Source organism: Lynx canadensis, chromosome C1, assembly GCF_007474595.2.
Source record: "Lynx canadensis isolate LIC74 chromosome C1, mLynCan4.pri.v2, whole genome shotgun sequence".
NCBI lineage: Eukaryota > Metazoa > Chordata > Mammalia > Carnivora > Felidae > Lynx > Lynx canadensis.
This window is the reverse complement of record NC_044310.1, coordinates 6,141,587-6,168,568: the sequence shown is the minus strand read 5'-3', so window position 1 is coordinate 6,168,568 and position 26,982 is coordinate 6,141,587. Positions and strand designations below refer to the sequence as shown.

The 26,982-nt window shown below is 50.3% G+C and overlaps 1 protein-coding gene across 1 annotated transcript; it reads right to left on the bottom strand.

The window, feature by feature from the left end:
• Positions 1 to 212: 212 nt before the first annotated feature.
• Positions 213 to 20,463, bottom strand: CA6 (carbonic anhydrase 6). Its single transcript, XM_030328230.1, has 8 exons — positions 20,385 to 20,463; positions 18,309 to 18,488; positions 10,365 to 10,513; positions 9,377 to 9,469; positions 5,907 to 5,976; positions 3,413 to 3,570; positions 2,368 to 2,491; positions 213 to 313 (listed from the first exon to the last, which is right to left on the bottom strand). The coding sequence occupies exons 1-8, from the start codon at positions 20,461 to 20,463 to the stop codon at positions 213 to 215; spliced, it is 954 nt and encodes a 317-aa protein (XP_030184090.1).
• Positions 20,464 to 26,982: the final 6,519 nt, after the last annotated feature.

Here is a 26,982-nt window from a genome sequence, read left to right as displayed (position 1 = left end):
TCGCATTTCTATTCCAGTCAGTTCCCCTCGGTGTCGTCTGACTCACGTCACCTCGCCTCCGCTCGGGGACGATGGTTTCCCCCATCTTACTCAGAAACCCGACAGGTGCCTCGGGGAGGGTGCGATCCGGACACGGAATTTCTCGGAGCCAGGCAGGGTCGTGGGCTCAGCGGAGGTCCGCCTCGTCCTGCACGCCGCATGCTTCGAGCTCCCTACTCTTGGTGGCGTTCCTTCGCTTTCTTCTTTTCAGGAAGACTCTTCAAGTTTTCGAACTTATTGTCAAACTTGGTTAGGTAAAGCTGGAACTCAGAACCTAGAAGATACCCCATAAAAAGAAGAGTTAACACAAAAGAGGTCAAACCTTTGGCGGTCCTCGTGAAAACGGCACGTGGGACAGCCAGATGCCATTCCCCACACGGGCACTTAGGGAAGGATGTCTCGTTCCTTAGAATGCCCTCCATGTTCCCACCCCATTGGCTTCTGACATCTTCACTGTGTCTGAGTTTAGGCTTGTGAGCTGCCAGAATCTGAGGGGTGATCTGTCGAAGGGGATTCTAACTCATGGACCTTGGTTTCCCATGTGATGCCCAGGAGCCCTTACCCTAGGGGACAGAGGTGTTTTCTCGTAAATGAATTTCGAGACATCTCTATTTGGCCATTATCTTGTTTTTGTAACTGACCTTCTTTGTCAGGCTATTATTCATTGGTGGGTTGATCATATTAACCCATCGGGGTGAGATCAGATACAACTACGAGGTGTCAGGTGGGTGACACAACCGGGCTGACTGGAGACCACTGCTGGGCGTGACAGCGGTTCTCTTCTCTGAACAGCAAAGGGAGGCTGTTGTTCAAGTCTCTTGGCCGGGGGCAGGGGAAGAAGCCTTCTTACTATCTACTGGGAGCTGAAGTAATAATCCTAAATAGCCAGTCTCAGAAGGGGGGGCACAGCGGACACATAGGCAAACGGCAACGTGGAGCATCTCGGTCAGAGAGGCGAGGATGTAAAATGTCTGAGCTCCCTCCTGAGGGTACATTGGAAGGACACTCCCCGCTCGTGGAAAGAACATGTGAGACGTAGCATGTGGGCAACGATACAATCTGCACGTGCCCGTTGCAAGAGTCACGTACCATTTTATTAGGGAAAATGGGAACACGGCAAAATTAGAACAAGGAGTTAGATGAGTGGGTCTATGCCCCCCTTGGCTAGGCTGCTGGTATTCGGACCTACTAAGGAGGATGCCACCCTTTGGAAAAAGGAATTGGTGCCGTTAATATCATATATAGTATAATATGGGGGAAAATATCATTATAACTGGTGTCGTTCTTCCTCTGTCAGTATTGTTGGAGGGGCAAACCAGTGCAAGAGAAAACAATCAATGAACCAGGAAGGAAAGATGGAGACAAAATCAAAAAGGGGCCTTTGTTGGTGGGAGGGGAGAGCGTGTAAGGAGATTTACAAGTTTCGAAAGATACATATAAGGTTGGGGTAATAGTGGGGCGCCTGGGTGGCCCAGTCAGCTAAGCGTCCGACTCTGGATTTCGGCTCAGGTCATGATCTCATGGTTCGTGGGTTCGGGCCCTGAGTCCGGCTCTGCGCTGAAGGTGTGGAGCCTGCTTGGGATTCTCTCTCTCCCCCTCTCTGCCCTTTCCCTGCTCATGCTCTGTGTCTCTCTCTCTTCTTCTAAATAAATAAATAAACTTAAAAATAAAGTTGGGGTAATACTGAGTAGGCAATGTTGATTGGAGACCAATTCTATTAGAAGGATATAAAGGTTTCAGTATTCATTAGGAGACATAGATTACAAAGGCCATGAATTCAGGGAATGGGAATAGTTCAGCACCATTTTACAGAGAAACAGACAAAATAGCGACGGGAAAACTGTGGAATATTTGCATTCTTGCAACCACAGAAACGAGGTGAGCCAAGAAGCCTGACCCGGTGGGTTAGAGGGTCCCAGGTTGGCTGGACTGATCATGCCTTCTTCCGGCACCCTGGTGTCTGGGGTGTGATCCCCGAAAAAATGTAGTAAACAATCCGTGCCCGAGTTAACCCCACCTCGGGGGAATGTGTGGGAGTTGGGGATGGGCTTGGGAACAGGCCAAGATAAAGGTATGAGGGAAATAATTTGAGTTGTGTTTAATAAGGTTACCTTGAGCCTACGCTCTTATGGGAGTGACTGGATGTTGCTAAGCGTCTTACTTTTCCTACTGTGTCTGGCCATGCCCTTCGTAGACTGGCCCATCGGAGCCTCCTGCCCTTTAGATGACGCTCCGTCTGCTACTATTGCCAGATGAGATGGGTCCACCCAGAGAAGGAAGACAACTGGACTGAAACAATTGCAGACGATAAACAAAAGTTGATCTTACGCTCGTTGGGGAGATTCATGAAGTTGGTTTCCACCACTCTGTTGTTCAGGGGCTGGGTCATGCGGTAGATATTGTGGAGGGTCTTGTTCTGGTGATCCAATATGGAATTCTCTAGCTTCCAACCCTGTAGGCCACATGAAGTGGATTATGGAGGGGAAGAGCTACCGGGTAGTTTAAAGGAGTATAATTAGCAACGGAACCAGAGCTTGGATTTATTTATATAACCCTCGTAAAGTGGGTGTGAGAAGATCTCAAATCCTGCCACGTGGCAGGGAGAGCATTCATCCTTCCATCCATCCATCCATCCATCCATTCTTCCAACAATCTCTTTTCATCGTTTTCGAGGACTATTTGGTCACCAGTCGAAAGGAGGGAAAGCAGTAAACAGATTTTTGTGGGTGGGTATCCTTGAAGAGGGTATCCCACCTTTTCCTGGATTGGGGAAATGAAAAGTCTAAGAAAAAGAAATATCTGTTGCCGAGGAGAGACATCACCCCGGAAGGAAACGCCAGCTCTGCCTCTGCAAAGCTTTAATTAACCCAACAAATATTTACGACGCACCCGCGCTATGCTGGGGAACAGAAGGTGGTGGATACAGCTCTTCTCCCCAAACGGCTGCAGGTGTGTGAGCATGGAGACGAGCTAACGGTGAAGCTGTCCTTGCACAAAGCCATTTATGAAGTTGGACCGTTAGCCCCATGGAAACGGGGGTTTGTCTATCAAGGGCCTAGAACAGTACCCGGCAGGAGCAACGCTCAGTAAATATTTGCTTTCTCCATGCGGCTCTTCTCCTCTGCCTGGGGTCCGGTCCCCGTCCTTTTGCCACCTCAACCGGGACTCCTTGGTCTCTCTGGCCCCTCAACTTGTCCATCTCCGCCACAGCCCTAGTGAGATCGCCCACGGCGGGACAGGTGAGGACAGTAGCCCTGTGCATGGAGAGCACCGTAGGAGCCCAGGTGTTGGCGTTAGGTGAGATTTAGGGGAGCGCGCTTGTCAGCCAGGCAGTCAAAAGGGGAGACTTTGCTGGGGTGATGCCATGCATTACCTGTGCCCTGGAGAACATGATGGGACTTGCCAGCACAAACCAGTAGACGTTCTCAGTACAGGGAGGAGTGGTGAGTGACCCTTTGTAGCTGTAGTAGTGATGCACGTTCTCGGGGAGCATGTCCCGAATGTCAAGGTCACTCAGAACTGTGCTCTGTCCTAATGGAGGGGACAAAAGACAATGGAATGTTAGGGGGCCCTGGTGCCCCTGGGGTCGACGGCTCCGGCTCCGACCTGTCCGTGTCTGAATCCCCCGATTCAGCGGAACACAGAAACTGATCGTTGGAGACATTCCCCCAGTTTCGCTTCCTGGAAGGGAAGAGCAAAGACTCTGGGGAGAGACCCACTCAGATGCCTCCTCCCGGATGAGTGCACCAGTGGGTGTTGACTCCTCAAAAGCTGCTCCTTCATCTGTGAAAAGGGAATGTTCAGTCGGATTGCTGTGAGGGTCAAGGGGGCCATCGAACTCTCACGTAGGCAAGTCCCGATGAGTGTGAACTGCCGTCACCACTGCTGAGCAGAGGACACGCTTTATGATAAAGGAAAGAAATTAATCACGACTGCTAGGGGTTTCTGAGTAAGAACTCTCAAGATTTCTTGGTTTGGGCTTGCTTAGAAATGGGTGGATAGAGGGGCGCCCGGGTGGCTCAGTCGGCCGAGCGTCTGACTTCGGCTCAGGTCATGATCTCACGGTTCGTGGGTTCAAGCCCCATGTTGGGCGCCGGTGCTGAGCTCATCCTGCCACACAATCTGAGAACCAAGCTCAGCCACAGTTGGGGTGTGGCTTCAGTGGGGAGAGGGGCTTCAGCAGGGTGTCCGAAGACTCCCCAGCATCCATACCCCTCACAGCATCTAGAGAATCCCTCTTCCGTTCGTGTCAATGACACTGAACCCCTGAGCTTAACATTGTCTTCACTTTCCATTTTGCGTTTTTTTAAATTTTTTTTTTAACATTTATTTATTTTTGAGACAGAGAGAGACAGAGCATGAACGGGGGAGGGGCAGAGAGAGAGGGAGACACAGAATCGGAAACAGGCTCCAGGCTCTGAGCCATCAGCCCAGAGCCTGACGCGGGGCTCGAACTCACGGACCGCGAGATCGTGACCTGAGCTGAAGTCAGACGCTCAACCGACTGAGCCACCCAGGCGCCTCACCATTTTGCATTTTTTTAATGGCAAAGAGGTTAGTTTTTATATATACACAAATAGGCTCATTAAACCAAGACCTCAGAGTCTAGCAGTGCACAACCCCATGAATAAGCAAAAGAATTCTAAATTTTAGTCTTATTGGAAAGACTTCGAGATACAACCTTCTAAAGGGCTCTAGCACGTAGATTTGGTTTCATAACCGTAATATATTCAAGTTAGTCAAGAATTCCAGAACCATGGTGCAGCTGCTACGGAGAACAATACTTTAAAAATTAAACATACGGGCGCCTGGGTGGCTCAGTCAGTTAAGCATCCTACTCTTGGTTTCAGCTCAGGTCACGATCTCATGGTTTGTGAGCTCGAGCCCCACATTGGGCTCTGCACTGACAGTGCAGAACCTGCTTGGGATTCTCTCTTTCCCTCTCTCTCTGCCCCTCCCCACCCCTCTCTCTCAAAAACAATAAACACTAAAAAAAAAAAGAAGAAGAAGAAGGTGAGTGTCTGACTGTCACATTAGTACGTGTTCATATTTGCAGCCACGAATAAAAACGGCAGCAGTCGGATGTCCGTGTGTCTGGCCAGCCGCATCCAGCCACTTGGCTACATACGGGCTCTGAGTAGGCGGGACTTGTCTGGAGCTTTGCCAGGTGAGCCCGTGGAGGGGTGGAGGGGCCAGGATGCGGGGCCTGTCAGCATCCTGGCCGTGGTGGAATCTCGGCCGGGCAAAGAGGGATCAAAGGCACGAGGGGTGACAGGAGGGCAAACGGGAGCCCCGTGGGTTGGGGGTCAGGAGGTCAGGACTGAAGTCAGGGAACTGGAGTCTGGGAGACGTGGTCAAAGTCAGAAGCACAGAACCAAGGCGCCAGAGCTGACGTGGTCGCAGCTCGGGTCACGGGTTTTAGGGGTAGGTGGCCCTTCGGACAAGGATTCTGCCTTCTGGAGGCGGAGGAGAGGGAGACCAGTGCTGCGTGTCTGTGTGTCCAGGCCTGACAAGGAGGGACTTCACTCTCGAGGTGTCTCTCAGCCTGAAGCGAAGGAAGACCTGTCTCTAGTGCCCAGGGTCGTCACTACCAGCCGGGGCCAGAGGTGAGAGCCACTGAGAAGACATCCCTGGCGAGTGGCACCCTGGCCATCCAGAGCCTCCGAGGGCGGGAATCAACAGGCAGACCGTACGAACAGAGGCTTCTCGGAGGTGTTCACGGCCTGAGCCGACGGCGGGAATTGCTGGGACGAGGGACCTTGCCCAGGGAGGGGGCGCTCCCCTGGTAAGACCCGCGCACCACCCTCTCTGCCGGCATCACCCTGTCCCCACCTCGTGCCCTCGCGGCCACTGTTGACTTTCCTCACCTGGATACCTGATGTTGTTCAACTGAGAAATGAAGGTGCCGTAGTACGTGTTTTCACCGTAATCCTCGACCTGTGGGAGAAGCACAGAGCGGTCGATCTAAGGGAGAAGGGACCTCCATCTGGTACGGTCTCCACCCACCCAGCCGTTCGGTGGCCCTGCGGGTTGGACAAGCCTCAAGGGCAAGGAGGAGGCAGCTCATCCATGTCCCCACTTGTGTTGGGACAGATAATCTGGCTGCTGTTTGCCACCAACTGCCTGGGCTCGCTAGTCTCTTCCAGGGACACAGGCTGAAGCATTTTGGCAACTTCCAGAGAAAGAGCTTCTCGGCGGTGACGGGTGAGGCCCTCAGGGAATGGGGGTAACGATGCCCCCAGTGACTCTGTTTGGGCAGGGTCAACCTCAGGAGGGTTCACGGCGGTGAACAGGGCTTGCTTGGTCTCATGTGCTGCCTTCTTCATCCTCAAGACTTGTGACTGAGCCGAGGACAGTCGTCTGTCCACGGGAAAGCTGCTCCGATTCTGCCCACCGCCAGGTCGCTATTTTTTTGTATGGGTGTTGACTTTTTAGAAGTCAGAAGAGTTGCTGGGGCACCTGGGTGGCTCAGTCAGTTAAGCATCCGGCTCTTGATCTCGGCTCAGGTCGTGATCTCACGGTTTGTGAGATCGAGCCCCGAGTCGGGCTCTGCGCTGAGAGCTCGGAGCCTGCTCGGGATTCTTTCTCTCTCCCTCTCTCTCTGCCCGTGCCTCCAAATAATAAATAAATCAACTTTAAAAATCTATAAAAAGAAGTCAGAAACATTGCTTCTGGTGAAAAAGGTGAATTTTCAATGGTTCTCTTCAGTCAGTGGTGTTGATCGATTCTTCTTCCCCTGTAATGTAGTCTTTTTCTCTCAAAATATCTTACTACCTGCACTCACTCTTCTTGTGATGATGTGAGATGACAAAATCCTACATGACGAGGTGAAAGAGGTGAAGGACATAGGCAGGGTGACATAGCAGGAGGCTACTGTTGACCCTATGATGAAACATCAGAAGGAGTAACATCCACTTCTGGGCTGCACTTGACCGTGAGTAACTAAAACCTCAGAAAGTGAAGTCAAGGATGGGGTAACTACTGTACAATATACAGCCTAACTTATCACAGCCTGTGTCAGGTTAATACTAAATTCCAGTAAAATATAGCAACTTTGCTCCAAGATAGCTCTATTTCTTTCCCACCATTTCTCCCATTTTTGTCATTGACATTACATCCATATATATCATAAACCCAACAATACGTAGTATAATGATTGCCTTAAACAATCATTTTTTTAATTTTTAATTTTTTTTATGTTTATTTTGAGAGAGACAGAGACAGCATGAGTTGCAGGGGGAGGGTAGAGAGAGAGAGAGGGGGGAGAGAGGGAGAGAATCCCAAGCAGGCTCTGTACTGTCAGCACAGAGCCTGATGCAGGGCTTGAACCCACGAACCGTGAGATCAGGACCTGAGCTGAAATCAAGAGTCAGATGTTTAACCGACTGAGCCACCCAAGTGCTCCTAAAAGAAATTTTTTAAAGACAAGACAAAAATACATGTATATAGTCTTTTATATTTACCTACACATTTACCATTTCCAGCATTCTTCATTTCTTTTTGTGGATTTGAGTTACTGTCTGATGTCATTTTCTTTCAGCCAGAAGGATTTTCCGTAATACTCCTTCAGAATTATCTCAGTTTTTCTTTACCTGGGAATGTCTTTGTATCACCTCACTATTGAAGGATGTTTAGCTGGGTATACAATTCCTGGTTGACAGTCATTCCATGGCCTTCCAATGACTTGTTTCCTTTTTTTAAAAAAATGTTTAAGCTTGTTTATTTATTTTGAGAGAGACAGAGACAGCATGAGTAGGGGAGGGGCAGAGAGAAAGAGAGAATCCCTCCTCTGCACTGTCCACAGAGCCCAATACAGGGCTGGAACTCACGAAACCGTGAGAACATGACCTGAGCTGAAACCAAGAGTCAGACCCTTTACCAACTGAGCCACCCAGACACCTCCTTTTTTTTTTTAAAGTAGGCTTCATGCCCAGCATAGAACCCAGTTCAGGGCTTGAACTCATGAACCTGAGGTCAAGAGTCGCATGCTGTATGAACTCAGCCAGCCAGGCGTCACTTCTGCTCAGTTCTTAAATTTTATATTTAGCCTGGATTCCTTGGGGTCTCTAGGGACCACCTAGCATCGGCATAGCTTTGTGGTCAGTCCACGATTGTAGCAGAGGTTGTGCTCAAACCCCTCGGGCCCAGAAGATTTGCACCCTCTGCTGATGGATCTGTGTACGATTTGAGAAGCACATTCAAAGTTCAGCCAGTCATCGGGTCAGCCTCAGCCTTTACTTTCTCTCAGGCCATCTTGGGAAGCTTACACAGCCTTCTGTGGCTCTCTCATTTCCAGGATCTCCCATTAAATTTCTGATTAGTCTGTCACTTACCACTCACCCCAACTAGGACTACACCCTCAGACTGTCAGAGCTGCAAATTTCCCTCTTGTTTTCTGTCTTTTCTATCAAGCTTGCTGCTTTTACTGATAATGCCCTGGGGCATGGGTTTTCAACTCTACTCCAAGTCAAGTGAGTCCCTCACCCCCAGGCAGTGAAGCTGCTGGTTCTCCTGTCCAGCCTGCCCCAATAAAACTACCTTTCTGACCGGGACACCTGGTTGGCTCAGTCGGTAAGCATCCGACTTCAGCTCAGGTCATGATCTCATGGTTCGTGGGTTCGAGCCCCGCATCGGGCTCTGTGCTGACAGCTCGGAGCCTGGAACCTGCTTCAGATTCTGTGTCTCCCTCTGTCTCTGCTCCTCCCCAACTCACACTCTGTCTCTCTCTCAAAAATAAGTAAACATTAAAAAAAATTATTAAAAAAACCAAACCTACCTTTCTGACCAAGCTGGAGGGTGGGGATAGGAATGGCCCCACTGTTCTTACTCAAAATTCTAGCCATTTTTCACAGAAAAAAAAATGCCTCAATTTGTTGTTTTCCTTTGGTCCACTTCCAGAGCAGGGATATGGTTGTTTTTGACAATTTCATCCAACTTAATACTTGTTTGGGTGGAAATTGAATTCACTGACCACTTCTTGCCACCTAGCCACAAGTCCTGACCTCCAGACTTTCTGAGAAAAGCAGAGGTATTGCCTTTATCTGGCAGGTTGCTGGTTTCCTCTTGCCATCAGACCAGTTTATGTCTAGTCAACTGTGCTGCGATCCTAGGTCTTTGAAGTCATTTGTCTGACTTATCCAAGGTCCCCAAGATTGGTGACACAAAAGGAACACTGACTGTAAGCAAGGGCTGGAAAAGGGTAGATGTTCATTGAGTCAGTGCTTCCAAGAGTGATGAGCTTAGAAATAGATGAGGAGGGGCTGGAAGGAAGACCCTTTGTCTACATTTAATACTTTGGACACCAATCAATGACTTCACACGTGTAGTTTCAGCCTACCTTGATGAGGGCTGCCAGCACAGCTAAGCCATCCGGTGCGCTCTGGGCTATATCGTAGCTCTTGTATTTAGAATTGTAGTGAACGATATGAACCTGTGAGAGAAAAAGGCTAAGTCAAGGGCAGTCCGTGTAGACTCAGGTTTTCAGGGAGGAGCGAAAAGAAAGATGCTCCACCCGAGGCCTCAACCTGTCCCACATGAACAACTCTGACTTTCCCCCATCGGGGTATGAGATCTACCGAGACCAGAGAGTTCTCCAAGAATGGAAAGAGCATGAGTGGGATCTGGGGAGATCAATTCAAGGGCAACTCAAGGGCATTTCCCTGACCCCAAGCTGGTAGCGTCCAAAGGGCTTGTGTGGGTTCTCTTGAGAGAGGGCATGAATCACCTTGCCCTGGAGGACACTGTAAACCTGTCATCATCCTCAGGACAAATCTACACAAGAAAGAGAGCCCTGAAAATCTAGAAATTCGGCTGAAACACGGGCACCTGGGCGCTCAGTGGGTTGAAAGTCCGATTCTTGATTTCAGCTCAGATCATGATCCCAAGGTCATGGGATTGAGCCTTGTGTCCAGCTCCATGATGAGTATGGAGCCTACTTGGGATTCTCCCTCCCTCTCTCTCTCTCTCTCTCTTCCTCTGCCCCTCTCCCCAGCTTATGCAATCGATCAATGAATCAATAAAATTTAAAGATCACATCCCACAAAAAAAATTAAAAAAAAAAAAAGAAAGAAAAAAATTGGGCTGAAACCAAAGAAGGCTGGCCCCATCCTGTGGGCTGTAAACCTCTACCCTGCTGTAGGTTCCATGAGCCGGGGACGCTGCCTGAACCGCCAACACAGAGCAGGATCAGTGAATAGTTACAAATGAATGAAAAATAAAGTCAACCTTATAGTGACTTGACTGTCAACAGGACACAGTCTTTTTGGCTAAGGAAAGCGACGGTGGGGTTGGAGGAAAAGAGGGCCCGGCCGGGGTCCTCACAGTACCTCGGCCACATATCTGATCCCATCGATGGTGTGCTCGGAGCCGCTGATCTCTGAGGACTCACCGCCCCAGTGAAAGTGCATCTGCTTGGCTATGTACTCGGTGCCATCGGCGGCCGTCATGCGCATGGTGGGGGGCAGGCTGATCTGCACTGGGGGAGAAAGTGAAGGCTGCAAGTGGTGGAGAGGGGGATGCGCCGGTCAGGCAGCTCCCCTGGCCACCTGCCTACTCACGGGGCAAGCCAGTACTCTGCTGGCTTAGAACGCCGCGAGCGGGGTCACCCACGGGGAGGAGGCGGCTGGCACACAGGGCAGGATGGGAGATCGGGAAGGCACACACCTTCCTACCCAGAGCCAGAGGTCAGGGGCAGGGCCAGCTGGTCAACCCGGGGAAGGGGGGAGGCCCTGAATAAACGTGGCCAGTGGGCACAGAAACCAGAATTCCACTCTCCACTTCTAGACCATCTTGGAATTTCCCCACAGTGTAGGAATAGGAAGGGGGGGGGCTCTCGAGACTAGTTTCATGCCTTTTACTACCCAGAATGCTGTTGTGAGGCTGGGCTGGGGTGTTTAAAATCCTCATCCTGGGGGCGCCTGGGTGGCCTAGTCAGTTGAGCATCTGACTCTTGGTTTCGGCTCAGGTCATGGTCTCACAGTTCACGAGTTCAAGTCCCACATGGGTCTCTGCGCTGACTGATGGCACGGAGCCTGCTTGGGATTCTCTTTCCCTCTCGCTCTGCCCCTCTCCCGCTCACGTTCTCTCTGTCTCTCTCAAAATAAATAAACTTTAAAAAGAAAAGAAAATCTGGGGCACCTGGGTGGCTCAGTGGGTTGGGCCTCCGACTTTGGCTCAGGTCATGGTCTCAAGGTTTGTGAGTTCGAGCCCCGCGTCGGGCTCTGTGCTGACAGCTGGAAGCCTGGAGCCTGCTTCGAATTCTGTCTCCCTCTCTCTGCCCCTTCCCCACTCCTGCTCTGTCTCTTTCTCAAAAATATTTTTTTTTTTTAAAAAAGAGGAAAGATTAGGTGTTTGATGTCTGTCAAATGTCCCCTTCTTTCCCTCCAAATTGCCGAAAGCAGCAGGGAGCTGTCATCAAGTTCACATGCTGTAAAGCTGGAATCTGGCCCCAAAGATTTTCACATGCCCTTTGGCAGAGCAGGTACTTTGTATTTAGTGCTTAAAATGTGGCCCGCCTCCAAATCAATGCTCGCGTGAAAAGAAAAAAAACGGAAGAGCCTTTAAAAGAAGATGTACAGGAGCGCCTGGGTGGCTCAGATGGTTAAGTGTCTGACTTCGGCTCAGGTCGTTATCTCATGGTTCGTGAGTTCGAGCTCCATGCTGACGGAGTGGAGCCTGCTTACGATTCTCCCTCTCTCTCCCTCTCTCTCTGCCCCTCCCCCACTCGTGCTCAAGCTCTCTCTCTCTCTCTCTCAAAATAAAGAAACTCTTAAAAAATATTTTCAAAATAAATAAAGAAGACGTACAAAGTCATCTGCCGAGAGATTGGAAAGCAGACGACCAGGCCAGAGCTTTCCAATTGGCCAGTTAGCCCCATGTGAGCAATACCAAAGCTCACATACGTGGGGAAACACGTATGTTTCCCCAAAACACAATTCCCTGCAGAGTGTTTTGCTCCTCAGGTTTTATCAACAGGATCACACAGGCTAGATCAGAAAATGGCAGCAACTCAGAGCATGTCCCTGCACCTTTGAAAAGGTGAGACCAAATACCTGTGTCCCCAAAAATCAACTCGCTGAACTTTCCAGATTCTGAAAATCGATGTAACTTTTAGCAAAAGTTGTTCTTCTTTACTGGAAACTAATTCAACCAGCTTCTTATCCGGCCAGGAAAACCATGTGATCTGAGCATTTTCTGTGCTCAAGAAAGGACAGCCAAGGGTCAAGGCCACGAAGGTCAAAGAAACACTGAGGAACTGACCCCAGTTGGAGGAGACTAAGGACATATGACGGCCACGTACAATGTGAGATCCTGGATTAGGTCTTGGGCCAGAAAGAGGACATCGATGAGAATGGGATGAAATTCACATGGGTCCATCTAAGTAGTTAATCGTGTCGTTTCAAGGTAGTAAGGTTCTAGGATGTTAATATCAAGGGAAGTGGGGGGACACTTGTGTGGCCCAGCCGGTTAAGTATCTGACTCTTGATCTAGGCTCAGGGCATGATCTCATGGTTTGTGGGTTCGAGCCCCAACTCGGGCTCCGAGCTGACAGTGTGGAGCCTGCTTGGGATTCTCTCTCTCCCTCTCTGCCCCTCCCCTGCTCACATGCATTCCCTCTCTCTCACTAAATAAACAAATATTTTTTTAAATATTAGGAGAAGTGGGAGAAGGGGATATGGGAACTCTGTACTATTTCTGCAATTTTTCTAGTCTCACACTATTTCAAAATGAAAGGGGTTTTTGTTTTTGTTTTCCAAAGATGAAACCAGCCTTGCTCCCCGCAGCCTTAGGAAGTCAGAACCTACTGAGAACCGTGCGTCACTCGTGGGCGCCGACTTGGGGATTTGTCCTTTCGCACGGAAGTCTTTTCCCCTCAGGAGCATCTGATCTACGTCAGGCTCTGTGCCACGTACTGAGCTAGAAGGAAGAATGAGAGATCATCCTCCCCTGAAGGAGCCTACCAAACAGAGTGACTGGTGGTACCTATGAAGAGGACAGTGTTGCTTTTCCCACTGAAGACTAGAGGCCCAGTGGCTCAGGCCTGTAAGCTTTTCTTGAGCCTAGGAATATATATTTGGGGGGCTAAAAAATAGAGATAAAGATAAGTAGATATATATATTAATCAGTGAGTACTGGTCCACCAACTGTAGCTAATTCACAACTAAAGAAAGTGAGAATGAGCTTTAGAAACTTTTGTAGCAATTTAAGGTTGTTTCCATAGCCAAGTGTGTTTTCTTTAAAAAAAATTTTTTTTAACGTTTATTTATTTTTGAGACAGAGAGAGACAGAGCATGAATGGGGGAGGGGCAGAGAGAGAGGGAGACACAGAATCTGAAACAGGCTCCAGGCTCTGAGCAGTCAGCACAGAGCCCGACGCGGGGCTCGAACTCACATACCGCGAGATCGTGACCTGAGCCGAAGTCGGACGCTCAACCAACTGAGCCACCCAGGCGCCCCGCCACGTGTGTTTTCAATTTCTTTTTACTGACATATAATTTTATGACTGTTGACTCTAATAATAAAAGATGAGGTACATAAGAATGTAAATATAGGGGCGCCTGGCTGGCTCAGTTGGAAGAGTGTGCGACTCTTGATCTCAGGGTCATGAGCTCGAGTCCCATGTTGGGTGTAGAGAGTACTTGAATAAATAAATGAACTTTTAAAAAATGTAAATATAGAGTAGAATTTGAAATTAAAAGCACAATACCAATTATGTTAGCACTCCCCAAAATTAAATTACATATAAATCTAGCAAAGCGTGTACAAGATCTCTATATGAAAACTACAAACATTCTGATGAAAGAAATCAAAGAATAAATAAAGGGAGAGATATTCGATGTTCCTGCGTAGAAACATTTGACGTTGTCAAGGTGTCAGCTCTTCTCAACGTGATCTATGGATTCAATGCAGTCAAATTTCCAGCAAGTTATTTTGTGGCTCTCAACAAACTGATTCTAAAGTTTGCATGGAAAGGCAGGAGACCCAGAATAGCCAACTCAATGTCGAAGAAGAACAATGCTGGAGGACCAATAATCAACACAAGGTAGTATTAGCAAAAGAACAGACAAATAGATCAATGGAATAGAATAGAGAGGCCCGCAATAGACCCACATAAATATACTCAACTGATCTCTAGCAAAGGAACAAAGACAATAGAGTGGAGTCTCTTCGTTAAATGGTGCCGGAAATACTGGACATCCACGTGCAAAGAAATGAATGTAGACACAGGCCTTCCACCCATCACCAAAGTTAACTCAAAATGGGCCACAGATCTACATGTAAAACGCAAAACTATAAAATTCCTAGAAGATAACACAGGAGAAAACCTAGATGACCACGGGGGTGGTGATGCCTTTTTCGAGGGGACACCAAAGACAGGATCCATGAGATAAATAATTGATAAGCTGGACTCCATTAAAATCCAAAACTTCTATTCTGTGAATGAGATCGAGCCCCGTGTTGCTGGGTATGGAACCTGCTTAAGATTCTCTCTCTAAAACAATAAAATAAAATAAAATAAAATAAAATAAAATAAAATAAAATAATTAAATTAAATTAAAAACAAAAAACCTGATAAAAAATGGGCCAGAGACCTTAATAGACATGTCACCAAACATATACAGATGGCAACTAAGTCCTGTGAAGAGAAACTCCACCTTGTACGTCATCAAGGAAACACAAATGAACAACAATGGGGTACCTCTGTATGCCTGTTAGAACCGCCACAAGCCAGAACACTGACACCACCAAATGCTGGTAGGATGTGGAGAAACAGGAACTCATTGCTCACTCACTCAATGCAACATGGTGCAGCCACTTGGGAAGACTGCTTGGCAGTTTCTTGCAAAGCTAAACCCATTCTTACCATACAGTCCAGTACTCATGCTCCTTGGTATTTCCCCAATGGAGTTAAAACTTATGTTCACACATCTGCACATAGATGTTTATAGCAGCTTTACTCATAATAATTGCTGAAACTTGAAAGACGCCAAGATGTCCATCCAAACAATGGGACATTACTCAATGGTAAAAAAACAAAAACAATGAGCTATCGATCCAGTCATGAAAAGACACGGAGGAACCGCATTGCTAAGTGAAAGAAGCCAATCTGAAAAGGCTACACGCTGTAGGATTCCCACCGTATGACATTCTAGAAAAATCGAAACTGTGGAGACAGTAAAAGGATCAGGGGTTGTCAAGGGCGGCAGGGGGGGAGAGAGGAGCAGGCAAAGCACAGAGGGTAATTAGGGCCATGAAAACACTGCATCGGGGCGCTTGGGTGGCGCAGTCGGTTAAGCGTCCGACTTCAGCCCGGTCACGATCTCGCGGTCCGGGAGCTCGAGCCCCGCGTCAGGCTCTGGGCTGATGGCTCGGAGCCTGGAGCCTGTTTCCGATTCTGTATCTCCCTCTCTCTCTGCCCCTCCCCCGTTCATGCTCTGTCTCTCTCTGTCCCAAAAATAAATAAAAACGTTGAAAAAAAAATTAAAAAAAAAAAACAAAAAACAAAAAACACTGCATCATAGTATCATAAGGAATACATGTCATCCTACATTTGTTCAACCCCATAGAATGTATAACACCAAGAGTGACCCCTAAGGTAGGCTATGGACTGCTGGTGATTGTGATGTGTCAAGGTCAGTTTATCCTTGGGGAAAAAAAATGCACCATTCTGGTAAGTGATATTGGTAACGGGGGAGACAATTATGTAGGGGCAGGGGATACATGAGAAATCCCTGTACTTTCCACTTAATTTTGCTATGAAATTAAAACTGCCCTAAAATAAAGGAAGTCTATAAAAAAATATGTATATATAAATATATTTTTATTTATGTCATTATTATTTACCATTATTATATCATCATCATTATTATAATTATTTATTATTATTATCATCATTATATTTTATTATTATTTATAGCAATTATTATTTGTATTATTTGTAGTATAAATATAATCTAGATACAATAATTTATTTACAAATATAATTCTATATAAATATAGAAGATAAACCTCAGATCAAGACATTTATATTTATATTATAATATAAATAATTTATATTTTATAAATTATATAAACATTATTTATATTATATATAACATGTTATACGTAACACATATATTATGCATACAATATATATTTATTTATATTAAGATATTATATTTTATATCTTAGGTCTAAGATATAAAAAGAACCCTACAAAATCAAAACTAATAAATTTTCTTATAATGCTTATTTATTTTTGAGAGAGAGAAAGAGACAGAGCATGAGCAGGGGGTGGGGGGAGCAGAGAGAGAGGGAGACACAGAATTTGAAGCAGGCTCTAGGCTCTAGGCTCTAGCCTCTGAGCTGTCAGCACAGAGCCCGATACGGGGCTCGAACCCACGAACCGTGAGATCACGACCTGAGCCACAGCCGGATGCTTTAACCGACTGAGGCGCCCCAAATTAATAACTGTTTAAGTATATCATACCACCTTTACTGTTAAACTTATTCATCAAATGTTATTAAATTTGAAAATTTGTCGATTAGGGTTTTTTTTTTTTCCTTCCGTAGAATTCTTGAAGCTTGGAGCTTGCTGAAAATGTATAGGCAATTGTAAAGAGTTCTGAAAATCTTTCAAAATACGTTAAAAAAATCTAAGTGATGTGAGCCGTGAGTGCGTTGCCATACCTTTGATATGATGTCGGGTAGCCTCCAGCTTCCAGAAAGCCCGGCGCGGTCCATCGGAGGAAGGCCCAGGGCCCTCTCCAAACCGGGAGGAGGAAGTCACCAGTCACCGCAAGGTGCTGGGAAGCTGGGGTCTTCTAACACCTCCCCTCTCCCGGATCCCCAGCACAGAGCCCTGCACAACAGGCATGTAACAGGAACAGCCCAGGCGCCAGCGGGGGCGCTCGATCCCGCGATACCCCCGGCTGGCTATCCTGGTGGGTCAACCGAGCTTCTCCCCTGCCTTCAGCTGCCACCTGTGTCCCCTCTTCATCGAGGGCAAAGAGAGCAGCCGAAGCTCCTGGTGGCCAACCTGCTGGAAGCTTCAGAGCCAACTCTGGAAGCGGGAGCTTGACATTAATGATAAAATGAGGCTTTCGTGAATTCTCTGTGGAGTTCAGTGATCCAGGCCACGTGTACCCGAGGCCTTTCACGGACCCGCGTTCTCCTGTGTTCACCAGCCTCGTCAAGGGCAGCTGGTTTTATCTTCTCAATTGTGCAAACAGGAGATATAAGTCCTGTGACCCACGCACCTAAGCGGGTGGGCAGTAAATTAGCCCAGCCCGGGGGTGGGGGTGGGGGGAAGGGGGAGGGGAGGTGTCCGAGGAGGATGTGGGGAGGGGCCAGGCTTCCAGGGTCTGGGTCTGGCTCAGCCACCAGAGACTGCATAACCTTAAGTCCTTCGGCCTCCCAAGGCCTCTGGCCTCCACCCCAAACGATGCCCCCTGTGGGGGGTGGGAGGCTCAGAGGAGATGGGCCCCCTTGGAAAATCAAAACAGGGTGTTCAGTAAACAGAGAGCAATGGGTTTTACAGCTGTCCAGTCCAGGCTTCTGAAGTGGGGGTCCCCAAGACTCAGGCCAGACTTTTCCTATCTCTGACCTCCACCCCCTTCCTGGAAGGGAACAGAATACAAAACCTTCTTCTTTTTATTAAACAAAATCTTTTTTAACGTTTATTCACTTTTGAGAGACAGAAAGAGACAGAGTGTGAGCAGGGGTGGGACAGAAAGAGAGGGAGACACAGAATCCGAAGCAGGCTCGAGGCTCCGAGCTGTCAGCACAGGGCCCGACGTGGGGCTCGAACCCATGAACTGTGAGATCACGAGCTGAGCCAAAGTCAGACGCTTAACCGACTGAGCCACCCTGGTGCCCCAAGCTTCTTCCTTTTTAAACCTCCGAGAAATACTGGCCCAATTGTCAGACATTTTGGGCCCATCAGACTCAATACAGGAAATATGGAAAATCAGACCAGCGTACAGATCAACAGAACACGCAGGCGGGTCAGTGGCCTCAGCAGCACTGTCTCCATCGGCTGGAGTTCTCGCTGGCTGGGCCAGAGTGAGCCTGGGGAGAGGCTAATGCAGAAGGAAGGAGCCAGACAGGAACTGAGGCAAAAGACAGGCCCTGCTGTGCAGCTTGGGGAGAGCCCCCCCCCGCCCCCCCCTGGCCCCGCCGTGGCCCCAGCTCCTAGCCTGTGCTACATGTCCGCGGGGGCCACCCTATCATCTAGCACCTGCTCCCTCTGCCCAGCGCCCGTGGACCGCAGCCAGCCACCTGCCCCTTACCTGTGTGGCCGTTGTTGGTCATGGGGAACTGGCCCCCCTGGGACTTGTAGCCTGTCAGTTTCAGAGCCTTCAGGGAGGGGTTGTACTGAACGTTTCTCCTCTGCAGGTCGATGGGTGACTGTCTCCTCCCCCCGCAGCTGGGGTACTCCTTCGACCACCGTGTTTGGTCCAGTGCTCCCTCTGTGACAGGAGAGAGCCAAAGGGGTCACAGCTCTTTGGGGGGCTCAGTTCACAGCAGGGCCCGCCCATCAAGAGGCCAGGATCAAGGCCAGAGGTCTGCGTTCTAGAAAGCAGAGCCTGGCCTCCAGAAGGAGGGAAGAGGGGCATCGTCAAAGTCGTCTCTGGGGAGCCTGCTGTCTGCGGGGCTTTGAACTCCTCCCCTGTTTCAGTCATTGGCCCCGAGAAGAGAGTCAGGGCTTAGAAAAACAATGAAAGTCTTTATTATATACCTTTAGCTCCCCCCTGAAATGGGAATACACTGATAAATGCTCTGGAAGTCTCCCTGGGCTTGGCATTGCTGTGTTACTTTAGGGGTCCTTTCTCCATTTGCTCCCAATGGCACAGTTTTCCTTCCCCTCCCCCAACAATAGTGCAGTCCCCTCCCCCCACTGCAGGACCACCCACCTGTTTACCCGCTCCAACCCCTGTCACTGGGTCCCAGGATGGTAAAGACCTCTACGGATTCAGGGCAGGAAGGGAAAGAAAGCATCAAGGTTCAAAGATGACCAAAGTGATGAGGTGAAAAAAAAAAAAATCAAAGTAAGGAAATGTATCTTTTTTGAGGTGGGTAATAATTCTAGGGGAGAGAAGGAAGAAAGCTAGTCGTTGCCAGGGGAGGGGGGGGGTCCCCGTGGGTCCTGCTCATACCTGCCCACTTGCAGTTGGGAATCCAAGCTCTCCCCACCTTACCCGGTGGCTGCAGGGGGCGGGGGCGTGGCTTGTTTTAAGGAAGCCGTTTGCATCAGGGGCCGCTCCCAGCCTCTTGGTTTTGCAATATACAGGAAAGTCAAGTTTTTATTTCTCTGCTCTTTATTTAATACTATAAACCAATATTTAAGCAATTCTTTCCTAGAGGCAGGATGCCAAGATCACGGCCAGAGGTCCCCCGCACAGCCCCCCTCCCCCACCACATGAATCAAAAGGCTTTGGGGCCCTTGTCCCTAGCAGTGTTGTGGCTTTCTGAGTATTCCCAAAAGGCATTTGAAGTAGCCACCCCAAGCGCTCCTGGGCCCCTGATGGCTTTCCAGAAGGCCCCCAGTCTCAGAGGCTGGGCTGAGACTGGGAAGGACAAGACCTGCCTGTTGGAATTCTCCCCCTTGCTTGTCCTTCTGAACCACCCCGAGTACCAAGGAGCCCGGGGACTTCTCTGCCCCAGAGCGGGGCGGTTGGTCAGAGGGGGTCGCTCTGCCCTCTGAAGCTGGACTTTCTGAGCCTCCCATGACGTCCCTAATTCTGTTCCCTTTGACTTAACAGACATACATCCACCCCGAATGTATGCTTCCCCCTGTGCCTGAAGCTGGGGGCACCGTGTGCAGAGTGGGTCCGCCAGCGACCCCGAAGGCCGTCCAGAGCCCCATCCCTCGGTGCAGTGCAGAAAAGGGGGGGCACGGGCAGGAGCTCTCCTCAGTGCCCCGTGGGAGGAACGTTTCGTGTCCAGATGTGCAGATTCGGGTCTCAGCAGGCCCACGGCAACTGGGAGGCGGCACCCTGGGGGCTGTGCAAAGTGGAGATGTTCTGGGTGAACCTCCTACCATGAGCTCCCCACGAAGAAAGCTCTCGCAAACCCGCACACCCTCTGTGAGGCCGCAGGGAGCCCTCACAACTTCATTTTCCACATGCAGAGATGGAGAGAGCAAAGGGCTTTGCAGTCAGAGGGCTCTCCAACCAGCGCCGTGGCCGGAAAAGGTTCTAAGGCAAAGCACCTGCAGACGATGTGGGGGTCCGGGAAGGGAGAGCGAATCCCTCTTGTCCTAATCGGGGGTTCTGGGTTCAGGGTGCTCTCCGTAGCCTTGAAGGGCAACCCCAGCAGGGGTGAGGGTAGCGAGGGAGCGCACAGCCCCCGAGGCGCGGGCTTACCCGAGTAGGTCCACTGGGAGCCATGCTGGGCCCGGGCCCCCAGGAAGAGCAAAGCTAGCAGGGGTAGGAAGGCCGCCATGGAGCCGCAGGTCTGGAATCAGGCTGATGCAGGGGACGCTCTTCTTTTAAACACTCAGAAACTGTCAATAACAATTTACCGAGTCTGGTTGATTGACCTACCTCCGCTGCACCCACTAAAACAATAACGCCTTCCCACAATGGCCCTTGTGACTTGGTTGACTGGGCCAGGTGGTGTGGCCTGACCTTGCCCGATCCCCGCTGGCGTCATCACCACGAGCGGTTAGCCCACGGCTTTGGTTGTTCAATGCCCTAACTTATGACAACTCACTTGAAGGGCCACACAGTGCGCCCTTTGTGGATGAGCCACCACAGGAGAGGGAAAAGGCCCCAGGCAGAGGGAAGCAGGATGGGGAGGATTTCCCGGGACAATGGCACTTCCTGTGCCCTTGCTCCTGGCACGCGGGGCTCTGGGAACGGGTGAGGGCCATCCCCAGGGCCGGGAAAGCCCGGCCGGATTCCGCTTGGTATTTCCTGCCCTTCCTCGGCGGTCCACACAGGCCGCCGCCGCTGCAGACCTTGGAGGCCCCGCCAGCCCCTCCACGTTTGGACGTGGACCTGAGAGTCCTACCCGGAGGCCCCTTGTGCCCTCCTGCTCGCGCTCGGATCACCCGTAGGCCACGTCCCCGTGTGTGCCTTCGGGCCTTCGCGCTAGCCCGGGCGTCCGTGTGTCTCCGTGGGGAGCATTTGTCCTGACGGCTGCAGTGTGCTCGGTCACACCCACGCGTGTTGGATCGGCCCAGCGCCTGACCCCTCCAAGTGTCCACTTGGGCAAACCGTCCTTGAAACTGGCTGAGGGAGAAACTTCTGAGTTTACACCTGCTGACAGGCCAGCGTTTCCCACGCACGGGGCAGGCAGTGTCCCCGCTTGCTGGCCAGGTACAAGGGTCCGTCCTGTTCTGCAGAGGAGAGCCAACCCCCCCCCAGCCCCCCTCCCCAAGCGCATTCCGCGCCCTTGTCCCTGGGGGTCCGGGATGCCAGACGGCAGTGTGGCAGCGGGAATTGGGCCTGGTTAAGAGCAAGGGTTGTGAAGTCAGACCATCGGGGTTCGGATCTCTGCTCTGACACCCACGGGCCCCGCGTGTGACTTCAAGCGAGTTACCCACCCGCGCCATGCCTCAGTTTCCCCACCTTTAAGAGGATTTCACGCTAGTGCCTCCCGGCTGGGGATCCAACAGCACATTTGTGTGTAGTTCTCAGAACGGCGCCTGGTGCGTGGCAAACGGCCTCCTTGTCTACCAGACCCCTCCATATATGAAGAAAGTGACGTAGGATGGCCGGCCGGCCTGCCAGAGAGGGACCCGGAAGTAAAAGTGAAGGACTCAGCCCCCCGCCCCAACTTCGTGGAACTTTCTTGTATATTTTCAGAGGTTGGAAGCCCACGCTCCAGTCGCCACAAAGTGAGTCGCGTCCGGCCCCGTCGAGAGGGCCACCTCGTAGGTCCCGTGAGACCCCACCTGGGCCAAAGACCGCAAGGATAGCCACTGAAGATCACAAACCGAGGCTCTGAGTGTTTTTCTCGGGAAACTGAAGCAGGGCTCTGGGAAAGAGGGAGCACAGAGGGAGTCGGAGAGGTCACGGCAGCCGGGGGTGCGAAGCCAGGGCGGGGGAGGCAGGGGGGAGGGGGTGCTGAGTGAGGGGTAGGGGCGACCTGCGGAGGGGGGAAGGGAGGAAGGGGCCCGGGGCCGTGTGAGGAGACAGGGACCGCTCAGAGAAAGGAGCGGGTGTCCACAGCCGGTGCTGGGAAACTGGGGAGTGTCTGTTATTACCCGCAGCTCCATTTCCCACGGGTTCCCCTGTCGCTTAGCGCTTAGGAACGCCCAGGGAGCCCAGGCGCTTTTGTTGCCCCACAGAGTCCTCGTGGTAAGTGCACAGTCACCTCTGCCAGTCTGCAACTGCAGCAACCTCACAGTGGAGCGCACACCACACTCACCCATCAGACCTACATCCCTGCCCTGGTTTCTCCGAATCTTTGGCTCGGGCAAGAGCCGGGCGGGCCGGGAATCTGTGCAGGTGGCTAACGTGGACAACAGGTGGTCAGAGTGAGTGTATTAACACGGTGATCGCACCAGCCAGGACCCGCCTGCTAACGAGGGCGCGTTGCTGCGGAAAGAGGGTCCCTCCCTCTCCTGTGCAGCCCGCTGCAATGGCAAAGTCGACAGACAGACAGGGTCCCTTCTGTTGCCTACTCTCTAACTCACTGTCTTCTTCAACCATGAAATTTTCCATTGACTTTGAACATGCGTTTCCGCCTTCTGGTATTTGCAAAGCCTGTTGCTTGTTTTGGGTTTGGGTTTGGTTTGGTGTCATTTTAATTTGCGTTTTTCGTGTGTCGCATTCGACCCTGAACTTGCTTCTGCCTTCATCCAACTGCGTCTCCGGCTCATCAAGGCTGTATCTTATTCTAAACTCCTGTTTTTCTAGGCCTTTGGTTTGAGGGGCTGGTCTGAGATGAGTTGACAGGTGTGCCATTTTCATCGCACCATCACGTCAAAAATGAGAAAGGAGCTTTGTTCTTTCTCGGTGCCACCACAGCTCCGTGACGGAGACCCACGGAGGCAAAGAAGAGGCAAGGACGTGTGGTCAGCCCAGGTGAGCAAGGAAGTGCTCTCAGCCCAGGTAAACAGGGAAGCACCACCAACCCAGGTGAGCAGGGAGGGGTGGTCAGCCCAGGTGAGCAGGGAGGGGTGATCAGCCCAGGTGAGCTGGAAGAGGTGGTCAGCCCAGGTGAGCAGGGAGGGGTGGTCAGCCCAGGTGAGCAGGGAGGGGTGGTCAGCCCAGGTGAGCAGGAAGAGGTGGTCAGCCCAGGTGAGCAGGAAGAGGTGGTCAGCCCAGGTGAGCAGGAAGAGGTGGTCAGCCCAGGTGAGCAGGGAGGGGTGATCAGCCCAGGTGAGCAGGGAGGGGTGATCAGCCCAGGTGAGCAGGAAGAGGTGGTCAGCCCAGGTGAGAAGGGAGGGGTGATCAGCCCAGGTGAGCAGGGAGGGGTGGTCAGCCCAGGTGAGCAGGAAGAGGTGGTCAGCCCAGGTGAGCCAATGCTCAGTTCTGCCTAAGGGTGGCATGGAAGAATGGATCAGGCCACACAAGAATATGCACGCTCTGCCTGTGGTAGCACAGACGGGCCATCGTTTTATTTGATTCAGGAGTTCCAGCTCTGGAATCGCGCAGAACGAATCATTCTGGACAAGTGAACTTTCTGGATAGTTAAAGGCTCAATTTGGCCTAAGTACCAGCACGTTTAGTCCATTTTGGATTAAAACTTCCGAAACGTATCGCACTCACGCCTGCCGTCTCAGATCAAGCCAAACGCAATTAAGTTTTTCCTAATGACTGAGGCTCACTAATATGAAAATCAATTATCCTGCGTTGTAATATATTAAAGCCCACTGGGCCTCTAACTGTATGAGACTCTTCTCCCTACGTGACACAGCCCCTAACTGTTATATTTTTGGCCTTCTTAGATATTGAGGGGGGAAAGTTAGAGAGCGTAATTATGAAAGCAACGTACACCGATGTTCCTGAGTGACATTGTAGTTGTTAACGTCCACGAGGCCAGGGCACGGCCAATCTGGACAGGAGTGAGACTTGGGGCTATAATAGGCTCTGGAAGCCCCTTGCTCTGCCAGGAACGAACCCCGTAGTTGGTGGACAGTGTGGAGACTGGGAGGCTGGAGGTGGCAACGTGTATCTGTGTATTTTTTACAAGAAGCGTGGCTCACATAGCCTGCCAGCTGTCGCCTCTTGCGCTTGTCTGTTTACCTGCCCCCATCTCCTGGCTTCTCATTTACTGCTTGTGATCTGGCCAGAAATCAGACGACTGCACATCTTAGAATTAATTACATGCACAAGAAGAACCGGAAGACCCGAGAGCCGGGAGCCCACCGTCTGTACTAAAGCCAAGATATGCCAACCCTGAAACATCTATTTTTTGTAGCGTATCCTTTATGTCACTCTTTTTTTAAGTCGTCTCCTCACCCAGTGTGGGGCTTGAACTCATGACTCAAGAGTCACTTGCTCTACCGGCTGAGCCAGCCGGGTGCCCCTGAAACATCGTTTTTGACGGCTCAAAACGTTTCTGTTTCCTTTCTGACTTCCAGCTATGTCCATATGAGTGAAGCAGGAACACAACGAAATTGTCATATTAAATAATCTTCTTGCAGAATATTCAGCCATATCCACCCGCAACTCAGTGGGGACGCCCATGCATTCTCTCACCAGCCTCCCTAGAAAGACACCCAATCTTACAGGGTATTTTCCATTTCATCCGTTCCCCTAGAACTCAATGTCTATCCTTTAGGCTGTCTACCAACAGGCGTTTTCCTCCATCATATCTACCCTTCTTCCAGGAACCCACATCAAAAAAAAAAAAATAATAATAATAATAATAAAATAACACCCAGACCAAAACCCGAGTGGAAATTCCCCTCTCTACTGTTAGTTTAGGTATTAGCAAAATAGGAACCAAATACCTAACAACGTTTACAGCTCAGCTTGCCATCGACATTCTGAGCCGCCGTCTGTGTAAACTCACCGTGGAAACTGCTGTTGGAAGTGGCTCTCCCATTTGCACCTGCTCGCTGGACCTTCTACTCCTTGGAGCAGGTCAGAGTCTCGCTTATAGCCTTTTCATGTACGTCGCCCCCACTTTACTTCTGTAGGGCAGGTATGTGTCTTTCAGGTCCGCCCCCAAACCGGTCAGTAAGTAATTCCAAATCTATACTGGTCCTGCCTGACTCTCCCCTTACGCCCAAGCGAGTGGTTATGTACGTAGACTGTATCAGTTCCCTGTGGCTGCCGTAACAGACTGCCACGGAGTCAGCGCCGAAAACGACATCTGCTTATTCTCTTCCAGGGGCGCCCGGGTGGTGCAGTCAGTTGAGCGTCAGACTTCGACTTCGGCTCAGGCCACAGTCTCACAGTTTGTGAGTTCCAGGCCTCCATTGGTCTCTGTGCTGACATCTTGGAGCCTGGAGCCGGCTTTGGATTCTGTGTCTCCCTCTCTCTCTGCCCCTCCCCTGCCGTGCTCTCTCTCTCTCTCTCTGTCTCAAAAATAAGTAAGTAAACAAAAAAATAGAAAAAAAAATGCATTCTCTTACAGACATGGAGGTCAGAAATCCAAAATCAGTTTCACTGGGTTCAAGCCAGGGAGTTGGTAGGGCTGGTCCTTTCTGGAGGTTCTGAGGGGAGAATCTGTTCCCTTGCCCACCCTTAGGCACGCACTCCCTCCTAGAATCCCTCCAATCTTTTGTTCCAATCATCACACCTCCTGTTTCCTCCTTTGATCTTGCTTCCCTCTTAAAGGATCCTTGAGATTACATTCAGAGCCCACCCAAGAATTCCAGAATAATCTCCCCATCTCAGATCCTGAATCACATCTGCAAGTCTCTTTGGTGACATTCACAGGTTCCAGGGGTCAGATACCTGTGGAGACAATATTCAGCCTACCCCAAGGAAGGATGTAGGGACCCACCAAACTAAATGAAACCTGAGAGCTACTGACAACTGGATTTAGACTCTAAAGAACAGAGTAGGGGCGCCTGGGTGGCGCAGTCGGTTAAGCGGCCGACTTCAGCCAGGTCACGATATCGCGGTCCGGGAGTTCGAGCCCCGCGTCAGGCTCTGGGCTGATGGCTCGGAGCCTGGAGCCTGTTTCCGATTCTGTGTCTCCCTCTCTCTCTCTGCCCCTCCCCCATTCATGCTCTGTCTCTCTCTGTCCCAAAAATAAATAAAAACGTTGAAAAAAAAATTTTAAAGAACAGAGTAATAAATCAGCGATGTCATGGGGCGCCTGGCTGGCTCAGTCGGTTAAGCGGCCAATTTTGGCTCAGGTCATGATCTCCTGGTTCTCTGCTGTCAGCATAGAGCCCGCTTCAGATCCTCTCTCCCACTCTCTCTCTGCCCTTCCCCCACTCTCACTCTTGTTCTGAAAAATAAATGAACGTTAAAAAAAATTAGCAAGGTCATGAAACACACCAGGAATGGAGGGGGCTGTAAACGAGCAAGATGGACAATAGCCGGTCTGTCGACAGAATGCCTACGGCCAGGCACTTCCTGAGCTTTTAATGGTCACAATGATATGACCAGAGTCAGCTGGTTGCATTAGCACAGCAACCCAGTAAGCTGAAAAAGTGACAGTAGCACTTTAGGAAAGGATGTCAAAGACCCAATGTGGTCAATCTGCCAGGGGCGGGCAGGACCCACACCCCCTGGTGTATATCAAGGGGGACAGAGGAGTCACCTTTTGGCCTGAGTCACAATCTGGGGGGGGGGGGGGGGGGGGTGGTCTCTGCAGCAGAAATATAGAGTCCTTTGCTTTGTGCCCTGCAAGCCTCTGCAATATTGATCGAAGAGTGAAAAGGAGGACATCACAGATACACCGACATTTAAAATCTTTAAGATTTTTCCATTTCAGCAGAGGAAACCTAACTTATTTTTTAGCAACACTTCTACCAAGAAAATTAGAAATGCTGGACAAAACAGGTTTTTTTTTTTTGAAAAATCTCTTTGAAAGCATCAGAGATCA

Bases quoted from the DNA above. Each gene is read 5' to 3' on its own strand.
- CA6 (XM_030328230.1), bottom strand. From the start codon at position 20,463: ATGGCGGCCTTCCTACCCCTGCTAGCTTTGCTCTTCCTGGGGGCCCGG. The intron at 18,489-20,384 runs GTAAGCCCGCGC...CTCCTGTCACAG, and splicing joins CTCCCAGTGGACCTACTCGG to AGGGAGCACTGGACCAAACA. The intron at 3,571-5,906 runs GTGAGGAAAGTC...CCCCTCCATTAG, and splicing joins GAACAACATCAGGTATCCAG to GACAGAGCACAGTTCTGAGT.